Source organism: Ailuropoda melanoleuca, chromosome 13 (assembly GCF_002007445.2).
Source record: "Ailuropoda melanoleuca isolate Jingjing chromosome 13, ASM200744v2, whole genome shotgun sequence".
NCBI lineage: Eukaryota > Metazoa > Chordata > Mammalia > Carnivora > Ursidae > Ailuropoda > Ailuropoda melanoleuca.
Genome location: NC_048230.1, coordinates 3,145,769 through 3,159,627, shown reverse-complemented (window position 1 = coordinate 3,159,627; position 13,859 = coordinate 3,145,769). Strand labels below are relative to the sequence as shown.

Below are 13,859 nucleotides of genomic sequence, written 5' to 3'. Positions count from 1 at the left end.
AAAATGCCTAATACAATGCCTGGCTGCTACTAGGTAATCTGTATGTAATAGCTGTATTATTAATGCAAACTTTTAAAAAACTTTTTATTTTGATATTTCAGATTTCAGAAAAGTTTCCGTAGTACAGAGAATCCCCATATGCCCTTTACATAGATTCCCTACCTTAACATTTTGCCACATGCGCTTTTTCACTTTTTTTTAAAGCTACTTAAATATAAATTGCAGACATGAGGCCTCTCTACCACTAAATATTTCATCGTTCATATTTTAAATATGTATTTATATTGATATGGACTCATGAGTTCTTTATTCAGTAGGTTGTAATGTTTCTGTCATTATTTCATAAAGTATAATCTCTTAAAATAATATGCAGTTATCTGGAGATTTTGTTTAAATTACACGCACTGAGTTGTCCATCTGAACAAAGTTTTCGCACCATTGCCTAATTGTCAACTGAAATATTTTCCTTGTGACTCCTCTTTCATCAGCACATAAAGTAAAATCACATTTGCCAAGGATTTTTTACTAAAAGTTACCCTGTTATCCTTTTTCTTTTTTCTTCCTGTTATTTCCTCCTTTTTCTACCTGATCTTCTTCAGGCCAGGCTGCCTTAATTAAGCTTTTCAACTCAAAGCTGACCTATGTAAGGGCTGGTAATAGGAGTATAAAAATTTGGAGTACTTCCTCACATAGGAACATTTGAGAACCATTGAATCACTGCTACTACTATTTTGCTAGTTAAAAAGCAAAAAAAAAAAAATGTAATTACAAGGTTTTTTTATTTTACTATTTCCCTTTATTTCAAAATCTGATAGGTATCACAGGTGAAATTTTATTGATTCTTAAGCTAGTTATGATTACTTATAGATAATATAAAATTTATAGATAATATAAAATTTAAGTGTCAGATAATAATTATTTTTGCATATTCTATATGTAACAATTTACTTTTTCCTTTTGGAGATTTTAAGAATATGTGCACAACTGAATATAGACTCTGGCATCAATTAATTGAATCAATTAATTGAAAAGAACTAATATTTTTAATATTTATTCTTAAGCTTTAAGTGTGTAACAGTACTAGTCTGTCGTTGAAAAAATAAGTGTCTGAGTTTAGTTTACAGAGCACATCAATGATTTATCAATGATTTATCATTTTAAAAGCATTATATATTATTTGGAGCTTATGTTTGCGTCTGAGTATTTGATCCTTGAAATAACAACCTAGACTTCACTCATCTTGAATCCGAATGATGCAATGAGATGAGAAAGTATGTCTAGGTATACTCTGTGTGGTACTGGCAATCATGCATATTCAGCAAGATAATAACATAATGTATGATGACAGTATCCATTCTCCAAGGAATACAAAGTACTTTGTGGAAATTATTTTTTAATCTTCTTTATCTACTTCTGAGTCAAAGTGCATGGGAGATGGTGATAGTCCCAGTGTAAAAAACAGGGGCATATATGATTCGAAGATTGCCTTCAGAAGCTTAGCCTCGCTTTAAATGAAATTGTGTTACTTTATACAAGACCATAATACCCATTTTTAAAAGTACATTATAAATTTATGTTAAAACAACCACATTTTAAATGTATCATATTCCATCACAGACATAATTATGAATAAGAACTAATGATGCAGAGGATGTTGTTAGTTTCGACTCTTGTGTTCTCTTTGGTTTTGGGATTTAAAATTCAGCGTAAAGTTAACTGACTGCTTCCTTCTGTTTTACTCTTGTCTGGTTGTTCTCCAGGCCTGCGCCACTGCACTGGTCCTGGTGCGCTTTTCCCCGTTACCTTCAAATAATCTCCTTTATTGGATTACCTATTTCTTGAATTTAGTGTCTCCCATTTTCTTAGTTTATTCCCTCATTATGCTGGACCACATTCTTTAGTAGTTTCCTGAGAAAGAACAGGAGGTACAATTTTGAACTTTTCACATCTATTCTTGATTCATTGCTTAGCTAAGTTAGAGAGTTCTAGGTTAGAAATAATTTTGAAATTTTTGAAGGTGCTATTTTCAGTACTTTTTTTTTAAAGATTTTATTTATTTGACAGAGAGAGAGAGAGAGCACAAGCAGGGGGAGCGGCAGGCAGAGGGAGAGGGAGAAGCAGGCTCCACCCTGAGCAGGGAGCCCGACATGGGGCTCAATCCCAGAACCCTAGGATCATGACCTGAGCCAAAGGGCAGATGCTGAGCCGCCTTCATATAATACCCCTTCGGTATTATTTTTTAAGTCCAGTGCCGGTTAAGGTAGCTGGTCCTTTGTATGTAATGAGCTTTTTTCTTCTGGAAACTTTTAGGGTCATCCTATTTTCCCCATGTTTTGTGTGTTTTTTAACCTCCACATAGTAAGCTTAGCATGCATCTTTTCCAGTTCATTGCCCTGGCCATTGGGTGGGCTCCTACTGTCTGGAAACTCATCTCCAGTTCTGGGAAATTTTCTTAAACTATCGTTTTCCCACCTCCTTTTTCACTGTTTTGTTTTCTTGTTTTTTATTTTAATTTTAAAAGGTAATAGGGGCGCCTGGGTGGCTCGGTCGTTAAGCGTCTGCCTTCAGTTCAGATCATGATCCCGGGGTCCTGAGATCGCGCCCCGTATCGGGCTCCCTGCTCAGTGGGGAACCTGCTGTTCCTTCTCCCTCTGCCGCTCCCTCTGCGTGTGCTCTCTCTGTCTCTCTCTCTGCTAAATAAGTAATAAATAAAATCTAATAAATAAATAAAAAATAATAAACATGTTGGGCCTTCTCTTGTTCCTGTCTTACCTTTTCTCCGTTATCCATTTATCTTTTTTTCTACTTTCTGAGGGGTTTACTCAGTTTGTCCTTTTGACACTTCTATTACATTTTAATTTACATTCTTTTTTTAAATTTACACCAGCTCTTTTCTAAGGGGTGGGTACCCTCTTACACACACATACACATATATACATATATTTATGTGTTTCATGGATGTGATGCCTTCTTTTCTCTCTCTGAAGACATTGAATATATAATTTGATTTTAGAGTTTCTCGAGCTTCTATCATTGCCTCTGTTTCCTCAGATTCACTTTTCTGTGTGCTGGTTGGTTGGTTTGGATCTCTGCCTCTCATTAGAGGCTCTTCTCAAACTTGTAGTGATTCTTGGTTCATTGTTCATATTTGAGGGTGAGGCTCCAAAATCCAGTATTTGGAAGCTCGTCCTGTGTACAGGGGTGGTGGGACACTTGCCAGTTGGTCGGCCTCACAGTGGATGATCAGAAGGGGGCCTGGCTGTTTCGTTGGGAGCTTCGAAGTGTCAGCATCTCTCAGGTCTCTCCTAGGTTAGCTCTTCTACCGAACTGGGGGCGGTCATCTGACTTCATGGCGCAGGGGAGGTAACGTAAGGGTCTGGCAGTTCCTTGTACAAATTTCTAAGAATTTCCATCATTAGCCCTACTGCACAGTTTTGCCTTCAGAGATATATAATCCCTTCAATTCTTGATCTTTTCTAGGATCTGGGAAAAACTTCTATAAATCATTGCTTGACTGTAGTACATTTGGTGCTGCTAATGTTACTCACATTTCTTAGTCACTCAGGTGGAATTACTGCAATTTTCTTTTCGATTTTCTTTATTAGATGTGTATATTTTAGAAAAGTACAATGTTCTTATAACAATTTAAAACTAAAATATATAAAGAAAAAGTTAATCTCTTGGTAATGTCCCTCCATTCTTATCCCCTGAGAAACTTGTATTAACTGACAGTTGTTAATATCTTTCTAATACGCTCTCACTGCCATACAGACATGTACAAAGATGCTTTATTGCTTGAAATGAAAAAGGATTCATACTTTATATATTCTGTCTTGCTTTAGTCATTCAGTATATCATGAACATCCCTCCAGATTAATAGAAATAATGCCATCTTATTCTTTTTAATAACCAAATATGACTTCATGGTATGGTTATATCATAATCTGTTAAACCATTCCAGTATTGTTTCCATTGGGGAGATGTGTTTTTGTGTGTTTGTCTTTTATTATATAAAACAATGCTCTAATATATATCCTTTTATCTGTCTCCTCACACACTTTTGTTTCTTCTTTGCCTCCTCAAATCTTGAAATTTCAATTTTGATTCACCATTTGCTTCGAGTACTCCCTCTAGCATTTCCTCCAGTAGGACACCCGGTGTTGCTTGTTCAGAAGTATGTGCGGTCAGCTCCCAGATAGGTCAGGCTCTTAGAGACCCCTAAGCAGAGGCCTGTCAGGTGGTATGGATGGCGCAGCAGTTTTTTCTTCCTCAAGGCTGGCCCTCACACCAGCTGGGGGGCTGTCAGCTCTCGGCTTAGAGGTTCCTGTGGTCGTGCGTCACAGCCCTTTACCAGCTGCAGGTCCTGGGAGCAGCTCAGCCCACCCCTGCAGCTCCCACGCAGGCAGGTCCATCTCTTCAGTGCTCTGGGCTCCTCAGGATGCAGTGAAACCTAGGTCTGCCCCAGGCTTGAAGAAAAATCTAGTCTTTCCTGCCATCAGTTCATTGGTTCTTCCCTTGCTCGAGAGAGTATAGCCTACCTGGCTTTCTTCCCTGGAGATGTCAGAAGAACTTGGGATCTCAGGTGGATCCCTCCCCTTCATACCTGCCTCGTTCTTCTGTTCCTCCGTGGAGGAACTTAGACCAGAGGTGAGGTCAGGAATTTGTGCTCTGATCATCATCTTCCCAGAATCTCTTCATATCTGTTGCTTTTTTTTTTTTTAAATGTTTCATATATTTTCAGAATTATTCAAGAACATTCTGTTTCCTGCTGTTTTTTATAACATCAGTATCTATAGCACTCCCCGTGTGTTACTTATCAAAATGGACACTGACCCTGCCCTCTAGATTTCTAATGTCCAGGGAGATAAGGCTGTTGCAAGTTACCCTGGCAGTGATAGCCAAAAAATAATAACTGAGATTCTTTTAAACAGTACATCAGAGTAGTCACATGGAAGAGACTATAGTCTCTGTAAGAGAAGGGACTTTTTCCCATCTCTCGAAGTCATTTAGTGAATATGTAACTTTTGTCACCTGGCTTGGAAACCCAGCAAAATGTTGAACGTGTCTCCTAAAATCTGCCTAGTTGGGGTGCCTGGGTGGCTCAGTCGGTTAAGCATCTGCCTTTGGCTCGGGTCATGATCCCAGGGTCCTGGGATCAAGCCCCATGTTGGGCTCCCTGCTCCTTGGGGAGCCTGCTTCTCCCTCTGCCTGCCACTCCCCCTGCTTGTGCTCTCTCTGTCAAATAAATAAAATCTTTAAAAAATAAAAATAAAAAAATCTGCCTAGTTGATTCTCAAGTAGAATTCTGGAACATAATCTTTTCACAAATTAAGGACTAGTTATATATGAATATTTTGGGATATATTACACTTTTGGCTCTATTTTTATGATCATAATTTCCTACGTCCCTGTCAACAGTTCCTGATTAAGGATATTTTAGTGCTGGCCCCTTTCAAAACCTTGGGTTTTTTTAAAGATTTTATGTATTTATGTATTTATTTATTTATTTATTTATTTCAAAGAGAGCCGAGAGAGAGAGAGACAGAGAGACGGAGAGACAGAGAGTACAGAGGGGTAGGGAGAAGCGGACTTCCTGCTGAGCAGGGAGCCCAACATGGGGCTTGATCCCAGGACCCTGGGATCATGACCTGAGCCAAAGGCAGATGCTTAACTGACTGAGCCACCTGGTTGCTCCTTTCAAAACCATTTTAAGAAGCTTTTGTAATGGCGATTTGTCTGTCATTTCATTTGTTGCTTTGGGGAAAATCACAGGAAATGGCCTGCTTGCCTTGTCGAAAAAGACATCAGAGGAAAGCAGTGGGGATGGAGTGGTCATTTAGGAAAAGGACAGTGTGAAGGTGACTTGGAAAGTGATTTTTTTTTCTGCCCATGCTTTTCAGGATGATGTTCCTTGTCTTCGTTTTCTGCTCACTTTTTAAGGGTATGATGGATCCATGCATGCAGGATAATTTTAAATGCCAGTGTAATTATCTTCTCTTTTCCGCCTTCAGCATTGCTATGGCAACAAAAGAAAATATGACTTCCCAGAGAGGAATGTTGAAGTCGATTCAGAGCAAAATGAATACTTTGGCCAGTATCCTTTTTGAAAGTTTGAAGTCTCTAGGTTTTGGTGGGCGGGGCAGGAGGGGGGGTGTCTATGCCTTTTTTTGGCAGGGAGGGGCGGGTGTCAGGTTGCCATCACCAATAGCAGTTGAGGCCATTAGTAATTACATAATATGAATGTACCTTGCATTCCTACTTTATAAAAGTTGATACTGTTTAGTGCCATTTGGAAAAGATTGTACACCAGAAGTCTGATATTAGCCGATTTAGAAAAAAATTATAATTGTGAATTTTCAAATTATTCACAAAATTATTTTACATTTTAAAAGCTCTTGAATCCATGTTAGAATGCCACAGTAGATATTATTCTTACCTCAACATTGTAAATGACATGCTTTTTCTCTCTTTTTCCAGTTTGGAGAATTAAGTCAGTAGCAGATGCTTAGAAGAAGGAAGGAGACAGACAGCCCCACATGTAGATGAGTTGTAACTGCCAACAGAGTATTTTCATGTGGCTTTTCATGCACAAGCTGAATGCTAGGGTAGCTTATTATGACCTCTACCGTTTCAATTCTTAAGTTTCTTGAATTAGGATTACTAATACTTCATGAAACCCAGTGGGAAAACTGGTAAGCCTGCCACTCCAAAACATTTTGTTTACTCTCAGAGAAGTCAAGCCTTTTGGAGAAAAAAAGTTTTCTTTTCCAATTACTAAAGGAGGAAGGACCTATAATTTTCAAAAGTTGAGTATCTTCTGGTCCTAGATAATTTAAGGTCACTTTTAGGTTGATACTTACTTGCCTAAGGAGTATCCTGAAGTGCATTGGTATTTTCCAGTTTTTTGTGAATTTTGTTCCTGTTTTGTTATCCTAAATACAAAACCACACATCCACAATCATTTATATTTTATATAAGGCTATACAGTTTACAGGGCAGTTACATACATTGTATCATCAAATTATCATACTTCCTGAAGAAAGTGTGTTCAAAAAAAATCAAATAAAATGAGCATTAGTCAGGACTCCATAGAGAGGTAGTAACAGAAACTTAATGCAGACTGACTTAAGGGGGAAAGAAGGGAATTAATTTGTTTATATTTATCTAAAATTCATGGGTAGAATTTGGCTTAAGGCATGGCTCGATTCAGGAGGTCAGATTTTATTATTAATCTGCCTTTCCTCTCTTTTCCCCCTACCTATTCAGTCTCTTATCTTTCCTGTGGTTGGCCTCATTCTCAGGTTTTCTCCTCATGGTGACCGAGATGGCTAGAAGAGTCACCTTCTACTAGTTCAGATATCCCCATGGAAAGAGGGGTCTTTTCTAACAGCCGAGATAAGAGTCTCAAGAGGACCAAAGTTGCCCCAGCTAGAGTCACCATAGGTACTCTTCCTGGCTGGTCCTGAGTTTGTTCATATACCGGGGTCAGCCCACACTATTACATGGACTGGAATAGATTAGTGTAGAAGAAAGGGGACTCCCTAAAGGAAAAATGGACACATATGTGCCCATTAGAGACAGGGTTTCCTAATGCCAAAAGTTTACATACTGTAAAGGGATTGTTGATCCTTTTACTAAGCAAAAAAATGATTAAGCACTCGCTCTGTATGAGATTTGTACCTTCTAAAAGTTTTTGCCTATTATTTCATGCTTCCTGTTCTTGTATATATTTTTGTAAAGATTTTATTTATTTATTTATTTCACAGAGAGAGACAGGGAGGGAACACAAGCAGGGGGAGTGGGAGAGGGAGAAGCAGGCTTCCTGCTGAGCAGGGAGCCTGACTCCGGGCTTGATCCCAGGAACCTGGGATCATGACCTGAGCCAAAGGCAGACACTTAATGACTGAGCCACCCAGGCACCCCCCCTGTTCTTGTGTATTTTAAAAATTATTTCTGCAAATTTTTTTTCATTAATTCAGAAAGTACATTAATGCTTACAGTATGTGACGCTCTGTTCTGGGTAGACAGGGAAATTCAAGATTTTGGTCCTAATCATGTAACATGCAGAACATATAAGTACACGAATGTAGTCCCTGCTGAGTAGTTTAATGACAGGAAAATGCAGTAAGGATTCACGAGGTGGAGGTGTTATTCCAGCTGTCTAGGATTGTAGGTGGTTTTGTTGGTGGTTTTCCTGACCTTGGTGGGATACCGCCATTAGCAGAGAGGCTGCCCCTGCAGGGTACATACTGTCGGAAACGCAGAGCGGTCCGGGATGTGCCGGCATGTGCTTTGTCTACAGCGTGCAAACTACAGTATGAAGACATTTTGAACTACTAAGTAAAATATAGTTGTGACTGTTTTTAAACCTCTAAAATGGGAAATTTCCTATCTTTTTTTTTTATGTTTCCCAAGTAGAACAGCTAGAGCAGTGTAACCCGCTTTCCTGCCATATCCTGCCTCCTTCTGCAAAGTAGATTTAAAAATGTAAATAATTCACCAGCGACTGATTTAGTCAGACCCTTGAGTCGGTTCCCACCAATTGCCCGATTCTAAGGGGGTTATCACCCTGTGAGGAGAGGAGCAGTTACTTCTTCAAAACTCTTCTGGCAAAACTTCTACTCTGCTGAGAGAAGGGGTTTAAAGAGAGAGCGAGGTGGGAGGGGGGAGACAGAGGGGGTGGGGGGTTTGAATAGGGGGTGGTAGCAGTGGTAGTTGGCTGCATCTGTGCCTCCCCGCCCTGCACTGTTCCCCTGGTCACACACTGGCTCCTACCCTGGCCTGAAGCAGGGCAGTCATTCCTCAGTTTGTTTGGGACCTTGAGCAGTAGGACACTCCCCGCTGGGGCATGTGTTTTTTAAAGACTCCCTCAGTGTAATTGTCTTTCCCCGTATTTCTTCTCATTATTTATTGTTTCTGGACCACCCTGATCTCTATTTTTGTGACTACTGTGACTTTTCACTAAAGAGGCTTCTTCAGATATGACCTTAATAAAGCTTTCCTAAAGATCGTTTTCCTGCTGTGAACAGCCTGATCCAGCGGGTCAACCTAAGGAAGCGGCGAGACTCACTCATCCTGGGCGCTGTTATCGGTGTCTGCACCATCCTGTTGCTGCTCTATGCTTTCCATTGATGGAGCTTCTCCAGGGACTCTGGACAGCCACCGCTTTCACACCCTGATCTGGAGTAAGGAAAAGTAGGAGGAGAAGTCGGTTGTCCTGATGATTAGCCTGACCAGCGGGATTAGTTCAAGACTGGTCGCGGTGGACTCTGTGACGTGGTCAGGTTGAGCTGAAGCCACAGTTTTTCTGTGCTATCTTTTCTAACACACATTTCCTTCTGTTTTTAGTTTAAAAAAAAAAAAAAAGTTCTCAGTTGCTTTGTCTTTCCAGGAGGTAAGTAAACCAATCAGAAACAGAGTTTCTGTGCTTCAGCAGTAGTGTTGAAGGCTGATGACAAGCCAGGTCTCATAGCTGGACTTCTCAGAAAACCAGGTCTCTCTGTATCCAAAGACTGCTTTCCTTTTAGCCCCCAGATTGGGTTGTGAATAAAAATAGTTCTTGTCCTTTTATTTTACACTCATGATGAGAAATCACAAGTCATTTCTTAATAACCTGTGCTATAAATTTCTACTCTGTGTCCCTGTTTGGTATTCAAGGAAAATTACATTTTTCACAGATTCTTTTAGATGCCAGCAGGTCAACTTCAACACAGTTGAGGTTGTCTGAAACAGAAGACAAACACTGCAAAAAAGCTTTTTTTTTTTCTTCTTTTAGTAAATTGTATGCACACTGGGGTTGACTATATTACTGGAAAAGCATCAAGATTAATGGGCTTTTTTGTCAGTCGTTGTGATTTTTTATTTATTTCTTCCTTGGATTAATATTTGCTACTACAAGTAAATGAAATATCGGTTCTACCATGATAAAAGTAACTAATGACCAGTGTCTGTCACTGCTCCCACCAATTCCTCATCATGTCAGGATTAACCCCGAGTGAGGGGACTGCTCAGTGTTCAGTGAGATCTGTTCAACAAGCCACATGTAAAAAGACACTGATTGAGGGGTCACCATTCAGATAATTCCATCTGTAAATGCTCCATGGTCTAGGAGCAAAAGTTTGAGAACTACTGCCTAATGTACTAGGAATTCTGGGTTTTATGAAAACCTGTTCATTCCAAATCTGTTAAGATTTTCCAAACATCCAGAGAATGGTTTTACTGTTGAAGATACATGTGACAGAATCTCTGTCTGCACCTGTCTTCTATCATTCCTGGACAGTGACAAAATTTTTAAACCACCCACCAGAATTCTTTTCAGGTTTAACCATTTCTTCATTTCTGTAAATATATGACTTGTCTAACTGAACTACCACAAATAGCTTGAAGACCAACGTCTACGCTCCTCACCAAGAAAGAAGGTGGCGCGTCAGCATTGGAATTGACCGTGGTGTTTATGGTGTTGGCTTCAGACTGTGCCACAGGGAATAAAACGAGATTCGCGTGTAGTTCTTAACTGCATCACAGTGTGTGGGTGACGACATTAAGGTGAATTTCATACAGAGGCTTATGGCTATGCCAACCCCTGGCCTGGTCTAGAAACTGAGAGGTTTTTCCTTCTGGTGTCAAAGTTTTATTATGTCCTGGTTATGAAAGGCATTTGATACATTTTTTTCCTTAACTGTGGGGTTTATTTTTCTAAATATGGGTTGATCGATCAGTTGCTTGATTGGGGATGCCCTTAAAAGAAAGTCTTAAGTTTTCCCAACGTAAACCTTAAAGGATCAGAGAAGTTCATTTATTAAATTCTCTTTTAGGAGAACAAAACTTCTCTCCCCTGACACTTTATTATTATCTTTGATTTTTCAAAGGGCCTTGATTGGTGATTGCGCCTCAGCTAGAATTTATGGGACTTTCATTGCTATATGGTTGGCATTTATAAAATCTGAAGTATCATAATAAAGTTATTTATTTAATTATACTACCAGTCTTTTTCACTGGTCTAGTTATTTGGTACATCCATTAAAGCTGACTGTGGAGTAAACCGAGGGCCTGAGCGGACTTAGCTTGCTGCCCTGAGCAAACACATGCTTCTGATGGGTGACGAGCCTTTCAGTTAGGGTCATGCTTAAATGAAGTAATAGAATTATGTTGGTTATTTTCTTGATGAAAATAAACTAGTTCTTCCAAGGAAGTTGAAAAAGCTTGGTGTAGATGTTGGTGTCGGGTAGGTCTGTCTGACTAACCGCCCGCTGCTATAGCCCATAGTGAGGTGACCAGGGCAAGTGTGGGTGGCGAGGACAGAGCTCTTCCTCTCCTCTTCGGTTCCTTCATTTGCAGAAACAAGCCCTGGAATAAGCAAATAGAAGTGTGCCATTTACAAGAAGAGGATTTGAATCCCGTGATAGCTGATTAGAACTTTTTCAGTTTCATGCCATTTAACTTTTTTTTTTTTTAACTATCTTGGTTTTTTCCCCTTCCCTTCTGCCCTTACAGACCCGCTGCTAGGCTCAAGGGCCAACTGTAAGTTGCTTGTTAGAGCTGGGAGGTCAGAAGGAAGTTACCTCTTTGGGGAAATTACTCTCCTTTAGCCATTGTCTTATATAAAAATGGATCTTCCTTTGGGGTCATTTTAGTGACCATTCAAAACTTTGCTTTTCACTAAGAAGTATGAAAAACCTTGTCAACACAAAGGACAAAATTCCCAAAAGTATACTTCTGAGATTTTGTTTTGATGTGTGCTGATAACTTTAGTTAAAAATGTTTAATTGACTACTAAGTTCAAACCTAGATATCCAAGTGCTTCAGTTGATCTGTCCTGGCTCTCTCTCTATTCTTCTTAGTGTTTTTAATGATGCTGAAGGATTCCCTGTAACCTGCATTGCTCACCCTTTATTTTTCTAGTGTTAGAAAAGGGCTTTCCTTCTCCACTATTCCTCTCTCCTTTGTACCAAAATTCACTTGTATGGAGAATGCCATTTTCCCTACTGCAGATCAGGCATGGAAGTAAAATCCTAAGAATTGAGACAAGTGAAGAGAGGAGACATCACACAGGCACTTTTTATACCTGAAACCAAATAATATTTACTTTAGTTCTTTCCTACTGGATGCTGAATACATCTGACTAGGAAAATGTACTTATTGAGCCATTTGATGTCATGACTTTGGCCTCTGTGGAACTGAGGCATCTTGGACTTGCATTCCCACCATTGATTTTCTATTTCACTGTTAATAATCTCAATCTGATGAAAAGGACTTTAAAGAACTGGACTAACCTTTTTGGTTTTCTGATACCTCCTGTTTGATCATTAGCCAGATATGATTTCTTAGAAATTGACCGAGTTCTTCAACTTGCCGTGGGGGATGAATGGCCATGTGTAGGATGACACGAAACTGTGGCAAGTGTAACTAAAGCACAGATGGATTCCACTCAGAAAAGTGAAATAATTGTGCTCCGTTCTCCTCTCGGGTCAGAGGGGGTTGAGCCTTGGCTCTACTCAGATGCAGAGCTTTTCATCGTGGTCTTTATAAACCAAGCTTGTTGTTCTCTTATAAACCTGCATACCCTTAAGCTTCTCTGGGAAAAGAAGATAAGGAAGGACTAAGTGACTTTGAAGGATGCTTACTGGATACAAAGTTGAGGCAAAGCTGAGCCGTGAGGGATCATTCTCATTTTCTTTGTGCCTAATGCCTCACTTTAGTATAAGGGCATTTGCATCTGTTCCCATCCTATTAGCTCTTAGGGAGGGAGATCAATTCCAGTCACACTTTATCATGATGAAAGATGTTTCCTCATGAAAAATGCCAATACAGATTCTTTAAAAATCTATTCCAAATGCACTTTCTTTTTTTTTTTTTTTTTTGCTTTTAAAATGGCTTTTTGGAACCAGATTTATTGTATTTGTACTTAATTTTTGTTCTCATCTAAATGTGCATTTTCTGACTGTATAGAAGTAGCTTTGTTATGTAATTTAATAAATTAGAAACCTAAATGGTTGTGCCTATGGTTGTTCCTATTGAAACAGTACCATTGTTTCAGTTTGCAATTCAGTTTGCAATAATAATTATGAAATCTTTGGTATCAATAAGTATTTCTCATGATGTCCTAAAACCCAGGGTGAAACACTGCAGGTACTGGAAGGCTGCCCGTCACCTGTCGTTCAGAAACATCATATGAACATTCCACTGATAATTTAGCCCAAGAAGTGAAGGAGAATCTCTTCTCAAAATGAAACTTCAGAAAGTATGGTGTAAATGTAAAATTGCAGAGCTTAGCAAGAGAAAAGGGTTCTTACCCTCTCTAAAATAATGACTTTTCATCCTACAGACCAGAGCTTGATTCTCTACCCCACCACAGAATTTGAAAATCCCTCATGTTCCATTACTCTCCAAAATATTCTTATTCATGTTTTCTGCATCCTTTTTAAAAATAACATTATAATTGAACTAAAACTCATGTACCATAAAATCCACCCTTTTAACGTGTACTGATGGGTTTTAGTATATTGTGCAACCAGCACCGCTAACTTCAGAACACTTTCATCACCCCCAAAAGCAGCACTGTCGCCATTAGCAGTGACTCCCCACCCCCATCTCTGGCTTTTTAATCCGACCGGACTTTTCTGTTTTGGCCACCCCAGTTTTTCCCTCTCATCTCTTCACATGGTTTCCAAAGTACCCTTTTCTTTCTTGAGATCCTGACCTCCTTTTGGCGACAAACCTGTGCCCAGCCCTGTATGTGCGCACCCCCACGTAGACCTACGTAAAATCCGACTCCACTCTTAGTGAGTCTAGCCGTCCCTTGTACAGATAAGAGGACAAGCCCAGGATTCAGTAATTTGCTCAAAATCAGAGTGAACAGG

General features: G+C 39.5%; 1 protein-coding gene across 3 annotated transcripts in view; it reads left to right on the top strand.

Annotated features, from left to right (window-relative positions):
• The window catches only part of GOSR1 (golgi SNAP receptor complex member 1), a 51,018-nt gene extending 38,029 nt beyond the window's left edge, over positions 1–12,989 (top strand). For all 3 annotated transcript variants that reach the window (XM_002912302.4, XM_034640238.1, XM_011223860.3), the window contains 2 exons: positions 6,012–6,094; positions 9,008–12,989. In XM_002912302.4, coding sequence (XP_002912348.1) covers positions 6,012–6,094; positions 9,008–9,132 — 208 coding nt within the window. In that variant the 3' untranslated portion in view covers positions 9,133–12,989. The remainder of the gene's footprint in view (positions 1–6,011; positions 6,095–9,007) is intronic.
• The last annotated feature ends 870 nt before the right edge of the window (positions 12,990–13,859 follow it).